Below are 10,218 nucleotides of genomic sequence, written 5' to 3'. Positions count from 1 at the left end.
ATGTCAAAGACTGTCATAGGTGGTAAATGGCAGAAGTCAAAAGGAACAAGAACAATGACAGATTCTAATGTAGACAAAGCAGTAGAGAGTCAACGAGATGGTGATTTCAGTTTTGCTTGTCATGTATGGGGTTTGTAATTAGGAAAGTTGGGGAAATGTGAATATTTATTTGTTGTATAAAAAGAGTGGTTGTTTAATGCATGAAGTGCTGGTGAGCCTGGCTCCATGCTTGAACCCTATAAATACCAAAGATATAGCGGATGTTTCACTATGGAATCAATGGCAAAGAAAGAATTTTCCTAATAAATAGAGCATAGAGGGCTGCCACACAAATGAATTGAGGTTGTTCAATTTTTTCGTTTTAGATATGGGTCTCATTTATTGTTTAATTATTTGTGTGGGATACAAGAAAATTCTAGTGTCTTATCCCAAGAAAAAAAGACCTCTATTTATATAGAGTTTTGTAGCAGAAATAGCTGTAGAAATCCAATAGGCAGTACCTTCCTTTGCCTGGTGGACCAGGGAAAACTCAGTTGGATAATAATTGGGTGGATCTGTGAGTATTCTAGCCTACCCCAGGTAGTTGTGATAAAAGATTCTGTTGGTCATACTATGATTGTTAATTTTGTTTCTTGATCTCTCTTCAGAAACTTCTTGGAAGGGGGTATGTTGGTTCACTGGGCAGAACTGAGGACCTACTTTTTTATAGTAATTATAGACCATATAAGTAGAATTCGACTCTTGCTCTCAGAAAATTCAATGTATGAAGCTGAGGTTAAGGTCTCTAGGTCAGAGATAGCATGGAAGAGTTTATAATGTTGTTCTACTGAAAGGTTTTAAGAGTTTGGTGGTCACTGTAGTAACATTTTTTCTACTGTAAAGGTCTATGAGTTTGGTGGTCTCTACAGTAACTTTATTTCTGTTTCTTAAGATAATAGTTGGATTATATGAATGAGGATACCGGCATTTGGTTTGTGTCTTTGGCTACTTCCCAGTAGGCAGTATGCATTCATCTTTTCGGATAATCTTGTCATTCTAGAATTTTTTTTTTGGAGGGGGGGTTGTTGTTGGAGTGCAGTTCAGGTTCTTGTATGAGCACCATTCGCGTATGGCCTAGCTGCACAGATGCAATCCAAGGGAGGTGGGTTCCACAGCCTGATCCCATCTGTGTGGCTCAGACCCGTACGAGAATTCTCGTATGAGAACCTGAGCCAGCCTCGGGTTGTTAGGCGTCACTATGCCTAGTAAAGTATAAAGCATATCAACTGACTGCTCAATTTGATATGGTTTGAAATTAATTACTTGTTAGGTCATCATGAACCTAAAAGTAATTTGGACGACATTGACATTAACTTCTTACCAAAAAAAAAACATTGATATTGAGGTGTGGTCAAGGTATTGGGCAGCAGGGGGTGTTTATTTAAGAATCTTTTGGGGGGTTTATTTTGGACCATTGGATCTAGGCACCATGGAGATACATGTGTTGATTTGTAATAAATGGTATAATATATGCTTAGGCATACATAATTTTCATGTGTTGAATTGGGTTGCTTTCTTCCATCGCTCTGTCACATTGCATCACCAAATTACAAGGAAATGGGAGGGACTATTGGTGCACATTATGACTACTCTATCAATTATCATTAACAATTATGTTATGCTTATATACTTACAGAGTTTTAGAGGGAACAAAAAAATGGAACATGACGATGGATTATCGTATACTATTGTCGATGGATCTATGGCGGAGGTTATTATACCATATAGAGACTTAGGTAAGTTTTACCTTGAAATGCTATTGAAATGACAACAAATAGAAATTAAGGTCCCTCTGATACATTTAGCTGTGTGTTTCATTTTGTAGAGGATGCGTATGCTAATGAAGGTCCCTCTGATATGGAGGAAGCTCTTCGATTAGATGTGGAAGATATTGAAAAGGAATTAAATAGTAGGGACATGGTAGTTGATGATGGAAGTGATATAACAAATGGAAATATAGTAAATCATGTATTTGTGGATGAACCAAGTGAGAATGGTGATGGGGGAGAAAATTTGTTTGTTGATGATCCAACGGAACACTTTGACAATCCTGTTGAGCATAATGAGGAACTATGTATTGGGAAGTATTTTGCCAATGCAAACGCTGCATATGAATTTTATAACAATTATGCTCGGAATATGGAATTTAGTGTTCGGAAATCTAAAGTGGAGAGGTCAAGGAAAAGGAAAGAAGGAATGGACGTGGATGGGGATGTCTTGTCTCGCATGTATGTTTGTAGTAGGGAAGGTTTTAAGGATTGCAAAGATAAAAGACAAGAAAGGAAAGATGTTACTCGTCGAGCTGATAGTAGAGTTGGTTGTCCTGCTCGTTTGCGGGTAAAATCAATTGAAGGGGGCTTGGTTGTTGACCAATTTATTTCAGCCCACAACCATAGCCTCGTGGAACCCGCTGAAATTTATCGGCTTCGCTCACATCAATGGCTCTCAGACTTGGTTGTACAGATTGCAAACACTCTAGATGATTGTGGTATTGGACCGGCAACTATTTATGAGGTTGTGAAATCTATGTCTGGTGGGGCCTCCAAGGTGGGTTTGCCAGAGTTGGCATTTAAGAATTTTATGAAGAGACAAAATCAGAAGTTTCTTGGGATGGACTTAAAAAAGTTAATAGAATATTTGCACCATTCCAAACTGTGTGATCCTCAATTCTTTTGCAAAATGGCTACAACAGATGATGGTACTATACGGGGTATCTTTTGGGTTGATGGGGCGGCGAGGGCTGCATATCATGTATTTGGGGATGTAGTGGTATTTGATACAACATACAAGAAGAATCGATATCACTTCCCGTTTGGTCCCTTTACCGGAGTAAATCATCATGGTCAAAGTATTTTGTTTGGATGTGGGTTGGTAGCTGATGAGACAATTGAGTCGTTTATTTGGTTATTCTCTACATGGTTGAAAGCAATGGGGGATCAACCACCAGTTGCAATTATTACAGACCAATGTCCATCATTGTTGACGGCCATTCCACATGTGTTTCCTAGGGCAAAGCATAGGTATTGCTCTTGGCATGTGCAAAAACATTGCATGGAACACTTGAGCCATTTGTATGGGACGAGTCAGTCATTCAAACAGGATTTTGGGAGGTGTATATACGGTAGTAAGACGGAGATTGAATTTGAGACACGTTGGCAAGAGTTATTAGTAAATTATAATCTCGTTGAACATGCGTGGCTGAAGAAAATGTACGAGCAACGGGTGCATTGGGTACCACTATATCTAAGAGGTACTTTCTTTGCCGGCATGTCATCTACACAAAGAAGCGAGGGGATGAACTATTACTTTCGCGGTTACTTTAAGCAATCAATCCCATTGTACAAGTTTGCACGACAATACGAAAGGGCTGTAGAGAGACGTCGGGAGAGGGAAGCTAGTAGTAATTTTGCTTGTATAAACACAAACCCTCCATTGTTAGTTGGTAGTCCTTTGGAGGTGCATGCATCTAAAGTGTACACAAGGAAGATTTTTGAAATCTTTAAGAAACATTGGTCTCAAACACTAGGATTGACAGCCTCGTTAATGGAAGTACATGGTCAAAAGCAAAAATATTTGGTGGGTCCCTTTGATGTTCCCGAAGAGTATAAGTGTGAAGTTTGGTTTGACCTTGATGCCGGTGTTGTCACTTGTAGCTGTAAATTGTTTGAGTTTATGGGTTTGTTATGCAAACACATCTTGCGAGTCTTCCATAAGACGGACCTCAAGGAGATACCTTCCCAATATCTCCTAAAACGGTGGACCATGGATGCAAGGCATTATTTGTCGAGTCACAAAGAAGTAAGTGATGGAGGTTTTGGATCAGTAACAAGTATGTGGGCTTTCCAAGATGCCGTTAGGCGTTTGATAGCCACAATCAGTGGTTCACAAGAGGCATGTGATTCTGCTACGGTTGCATTGGGGATTGTGAATCAGAAAATCTTACAAGCAATGGGTGAATCCAATTCACAAACTTTTGGTGTTGACCCACAACCCTCTGCCAATGCTACACATGACCTATATCGTAATCTCCATATTCCTATGGATGTGGTTACAAAGGGTCGGCCTAATGAAAGTCGTAGTAAACATCCAATGGAGATGACAAGTGGAAGGAAGAATAGATGTGGCAACTGTAAGGAGTTAGGGCATAACAAGTCCACTTGTAAGAAGGTTTGTTTCTAAGAAATTTGGTTTTGTGTTAGTACTTTTTAGTGCAATACTATTGATGTGGACTGTGCCTTATGTTTGTTCAGGTAGTATCAGCATCGGCAAATGATTTCAATGGCCAGTGCAATGAAGAATAGATATTAGAGAGAGATTTCTGGTCTGGTCTGGTATGTTTGATCTCATGTGTGTTGTCACTTTCTTCCTACTACTTCCTCCTCCCAACCCCCACCCCGGTTGCACTGTCAATCTACTTCTGTCTTTTTTATTTCTTACATAAGAAAGGTACAGCATAAATTTTTTTGTTTCATTAATGGTGGTACATATGGTAGACTCGGATACAAGATGTATGGGTTTGGGGTATCACTTTGCCAATGGCTGCTGTTATGATGATTCATGGTATGAAGGTGAACCAAGGGTTCATGAAGAAACACATTATGCTCTCTAGTTGCTGTATTTATTTATTTTTTTTGGTTAAACTCATGAGATGTTAAACTTTTATTAATGGCAATTGGAATTGCTGCAATTTTTGTTTTTGGTAATTGCCATGGTAATATCTGTATCTTTTTTTTTTAGTAAATTACTCCCCCCTCCCCTCGATTATGCCCTCATGACATTATGCTTTGTAGTTGCTGTATTTTTTCTGTTATTAGGTGGGTTCTGTCCTCCATTTGGGATATTTTTTTTTTTTAAGTTAAACTCATGAGATGTTAAACTTTATTAATGGCAATTGGAATTGCTGTAAATTATTTTTTTTTTTGGTAATTGCCATGGTAATATATATCTTTTTTTTTTTAGTAAATTATTCTCCCCTCCCCTCGATTATGCCCTCATGACATTATGCTCTGTAGTTGCTGTATTTTTTCTGTTATTAGGTGGGTTCTGTCCTCCATTTGGGATGTTTTTTTTTTTAAGTTAAACTCATGAGATGTTAAACTTTATTAATGGCAATTGGAATTGCTGTAAATTTTTTTTTTTTTTGGTAATTGCCATGGTAATATATATATCTTTTTTTTTTTTAGTAAATTACTCCTCTCTCCCCTCGATTATGCCCTCATGACATTATGCTCTGTACTTGTTGTATTTGGTTACTCATGAATGGATATACATATGCTAGACAGTATTTCGGATACAAGATCTATGGGTTTGGGGTTTGACTTTGCCAATGGCTGCTGTTATGATGATTCAAGGTATGAAGGTTTGAACCAAGGGTTCATGAAGAAACACATTATGCTCTCTAGTTGCTGTATTTATTTATTTTTTTAGTTAAACTCATGAGATGTGAAACTTTTATTAATGGCAATTGGAATTGCTGCAATTTTTTTTTTTTTTTTTTGGTAATTGCCATGGTAATATATATATCTTTTTTTTTTTGAGTAAATTACTCCCCCCTCCCCTCGATTGTGCCCTCATGACATTATGCTCTGTAGTTGCTGTATTTTTCCTGTTATTAGGTGGGTTCTGTCCTGCATTTGGGTTATTTTATTATATTTTTCTGTTTGTAAGTTTAATTAAAAGCAATCTGTTGTTTAAGTATTTTGTTACTCAGGAATGGAGATACATATGCTGGAGAGTATTTCGGATACAAGAGTATTTCGGAACCAAGGGTTCATGAAGAAACACAACACATGATGCTCTGTAGTTGCTGTAATTTTTTTTTTTCAAGTTTAACTCATGAGATGTTATTGGCAATTGGAATTGCTGTATTTTTTTTAGTAAATTACTCCCCCCTCCCCTTGATTATGCCCTAATGACAAGCCCCACCCCCTCCCCTGGTTCATGGCATGAAGTTCGGGAGCAAGGGTTCCTGGACAAACACATTATGCTATCTAAGCGGTTTTTTTTGAAGTTAAAACTCATGATGTGTTAAACTAATTTTTTTTAAGTTGGCAATTGGAATTGCTGTAATTTTTGTTTGGCTCTCATGACATGGGTTTTTTTTTTTTTTTTTGGGAGTAACTGACTACCCCCTCCCCTCGATTATGCCCTAATGACAAGCCCCACCCCGTAAATTGATTACCCGTATTGAATACCCAGTTGGATTTCTGCAGCTTCATGGAGAAACATATTTTGTAATTGATTGCTCTTTGACACAACCATCCTCTGTTTTATTTATCATATAATATGCTAACTCGGATTGGATTCATTATGATTGATAGATGGAATATCATCTAATTATAAATTGGAACACTTTGTATCTTCTAATTTCTCTTGGACTTGCCCAAATTTTGGTCCCATGGAAGTCCCATATCCTTTAAGCACCAACCCAAACGGTAAGGATGACACATTTATGGACTAGAAAAGAGATTACAAATCACTCCACAAACAGCAAAAGGCTGGATGGATTGGGTTCACAACTGAGTTTTGAACAGAGTTCTGAAATCGGTTAAAAAAATTCAAGAACTTTTTGGCTTCATGATTGAAGCTTGGCCGGTTCTTTTAGGCTATTGTGCAATGCTATTAAGTGGTAACAGTGAGTTCCATGCATATTTTATTGTCCTCAGAAATTTCCTAGGAAATACCACAATTCAAATTCAATTGGTTTCTCAATTCTATCCCTATTCGGTTTCTCATTCTATCCCTATTCAGTTGGGAATATCACATTGAAATAAACTAATCCTAAAGGGTTCGAAGATGTGGAAGCAGACTTCCCCTTTAAACCTGTAATGGATGGATCAAGAAGAGCCCTTGACTGATTAATAATTTGCTGATGATAAGCCGATGTGCAAAAAGAGATAACCATCACAAGTCAAACCATATAAAACTGCAAAACCTTAACTTCAAATATGTTGCTCCTTAAATGAGCAAAGTACAAAGATTTTCACCCAAAGCCAAAAGAAAATACCCATTGTTCAATATGTTACTGCTTAGATTGGACAACTAAAAAAAAAAACAAAAACTACAAAGCGAAACGATAATCTGATTCCAAACACCACCCATCAGTTCTAAGGTTTACAAAACAAAAAGACCAAAATAACCAAAAGTAGCTTAATCCGATCCACTTCCTCCAAAGCCATCTCCATTTCCACTTTCATTTGCATTTTCAATTTCAACTCCATTCCCACCTTCATTTACATCTTCAATTTCAACTCCATTTCCAACTTCAATTTCAGCTTCACTTCCTCCACAGTCATCCATGTAGAAGCAAGGGTGGAAAACCGATGGATCAACATGTCCTCCAACTAGGTTATCTTCACCTTCAAGGTCAGACAGATTAATGAATATAGGAGATTTGGGATGTTCCTTCGGATCGTGCACATAAATTGGCTTCAAGGATGAGCTCCCCCGTTCAATCCGGATTAGAGGTTTGTTAGGCGTGTGTGGCAGTTCCACCATATCCTCTTTTTTGATCTTCTTCACCGCAACAGCACCTTTCTTTAGTTCCACATTAACCTCGTTTTTTATCTTCTTAAGCACAGCACCTCCTTTCTCCTGTTTTTTTTTTTCTTTCAGCTTTCGTAACATCAACTTAAACTTCTCGATCTTGCGACGCAGCTTCTCCTTGTCGAGCTTAGTTTCAGCAGGCCTTTTCTTCTTCTTGGTCTCTCCTTCATGAAACTTCACTCCTTTGTCAAACCTGGGTTTGAAGGGATCTCCCTCGCTACTCTTGGTTTCCATTGACCTTATCTTCTTGCTCACTCCATGAAGGCCGGAGTCAGAGTGATATCCTTTCAGACTTTGGGAAGACATCTCCATTTTAGAATCAAACTGATATCCTTCCATCCTTTGAACTTTTTGCCTATAACGTCCTAACTAATAGAACGAAGGACAGATTTATATATTCCCTCCTCCCCCCTCCCCCCTCTCCCCCGCCCTCTCTCTCTCTCTCTCTCTCTGTCTCTGTCTCTTTACTTCTCCAGAATTATCCCTTTTTCTTTTCCTAGATTTGAAGTGGACTGAAATCATTCCTATTGAATTGAATTTTGATCAAAAAATAAGAAAACGTTTTAAATTCTACTCTTTCAATGAGTTGTAAAACAGATTATTTGGCTTCCCAATTTGCCTTTACCAATTACCAGCGCACATGGAGCCATCAATGCTTCGTCTTCCCAAAACGTTTTCTGAAATATGGAATGAGTGTCAATGAGTAATTAAAGCACCAGTTTTAGAGAGATTTCAAACGGCCAGGAGCAAACAAGTGAGAGAGTATAACAATGGAAGCTAAGGGATGCGATTGAGCTTCCTAATAACAGAATTACACCTGTCAAATCAACCGTTCAATAACCAGTCTCAAATAAATCACTAACGTTCTACTACTAAAAAAAAAATAATTTTAATAACTAACGAGAAGACGTTGTATAATGAAATACATAAGTGATGTCTATATCTTGTATAGACTGGTTTCCTTATCCAAAGGAACCACTCAATCAAAAGCAATCTGACGTCTTTGATGTCATGTAAACCACTTAGCTGTTCTATTAGAGTTAAAACTCTCTCCAACAATTGTATACATTCATACTGATACTTCAATACAAATCAACCCCTTGAATCTCTTACTTATCTAGTCTTTTACGTACACATCCCTTATCTCACGGTTCCACGTGATGAAGGGTTTTAGGCTTTTAATGGGTTGTTCTTATCGAACAAAGGACTAATTAATGACTTGTTAAGGCAGAGAGAGAGACGCTAACGGGCAGATCAAAAGGCCTTTTTGATAATTCCACTTGTGGTTAAGTTAGCACAAGTTACGTTAGTAGTGGTCAGTTGTTCATATCAAAATAATTAATTAAGGGCCATTAATTAATGAGGTGTTAAAGCAGAGAGAGAGAGAGAGAGAGAGAGAGAGACCCAAACGATAATCCTTTATGGGATTTAGGTTGGCCTTCTACTTCTCCCCCAAAAAAAAAGGGTGGCCTTGTGCTAAGCCAAAGAAATATTCAGATGTAACAAAATGAATAATAAATCGGTCTATGAATCGGTTCGATTCAAGATGGATATTGAAGAAAATGAATAATAAATCGGTCCATGAATCGGTTCAATTCAAGATGGATATTGAAGAAAATGAATAATAAATCGGTCCATGAATCGGTTCAATTCAAGATGGATATTGAAGAAAATGAATAATAAATCGGTCCATGAATTGGTTCAATTCAAGATGGATATTGAAGAAGATGAATAAGAAATCGGCCCATGAATCGGTTCGATTCAAGATGGATATTGAAGAAAATGAATAAGAAATCGGCCCATGAAACAGTTTGATTCAAGATTGATATTGAAGAAGATGAATAAGAAATCGTTCCATGAATCGGTTCGATTCAAGATTGATATTGAAGAAGATGAATAAGAAATCGTTCCATGAATCGGTTCGATTCAAGATGAATATTGAAGAAAATGAATAAGAAATCGGTCCATGAATCGGTTCGATTCAAGATGGTTATTGAAGAAAATGAATAAGAAATCGGTCCATGAATCGGTTCGATTTAAGATGGATATTGAAGAAAATGAATACAAAATCGGCCCATGAATCGGTTCGATTCAAGATGGATATTGAAGAAAATGAATAAGAAATCGGCCCATGAATCAGTTCGATTCAAGATCGATATTGAAGAAGATGAATAAGAAATAGTTCCATGAATCGGTTCGATTCAAGATGGATATTGAAGAAAATGAATAAGAAATCGGCCCATGAATCGGTTCGATTCAATATCGATATTGAAGAAAATGAATAAGAAATCGTTCCATGAATCGGTTCGATTCAAGATGGATATTGAAGCAAAAGAAATAAGAAATCGGCTCAATAGTAACGATTAACAAAGTATCGAATTACGGAGCCGGATCAAATAACCGGAACCGATCCGGACCGAATTTAATATGGTTAAGTCTTGGATCTGAAAATCTGAAAATGTCTTTAAAAATCGATTCCGATCGGATCCGGATCTACCAACCTAACCAGCGAATGTAATCGAATATCCCCAATTGTCACATGCGTCAATGAGTCGACTCCGTCCGAACTATCCAAATCCCCTGATTATACTGTATAAACAAACTAGATTTTAGAAAATTGAACGAGTCTTTATT

The 10,218-nt window shown here is 37.5% G+C and overlaps 1 protein-coding gene across 1 annotated transcript; it reads left to right on the top strand.

Moving 5' to 3' along the window:
• Nucleotides 1-4,340, top strand: LOC122653833 (protein FAR1-RELATED SEQUENCE 5-like). The gene is made up of 4 exons (XM_043847783.1): nt 1-123; nt 1,676-1,775; nt 1,865-4,206; nt 4,290-4,340. The coding sequence occupies exons 1-4, from the start codon at nt 1-3 to the stop codon at nt 4,338-4,340; spliced, it is 2,616 nt and encodes an 871-aa protein (XP_043703718.1).
• Nucleotides 4,341-10,218: the final 5,878 nt, after the last annotated feature.

The sequence above is a fragment of the Telopea speciosissima genome, chromosome 1 (assembly GCF_018873765.1).
Source record: "Telopea speciosissima isolate NSW1024214 ecotype Mountain lineage chromosome 1, Tspe_v1, whole genome shotgun sequence".
In the NCBI taxonomy this organism is placed as follows: Eukaryota; Viridiplantae; Streptophyta; class Magnoliopsida; order Proteales; family Proteaceae; genus Telopea; species Telopea speciosissima.
This window is presented reverse-complemented; position numbering and strand designations above follow the sequence as displayed.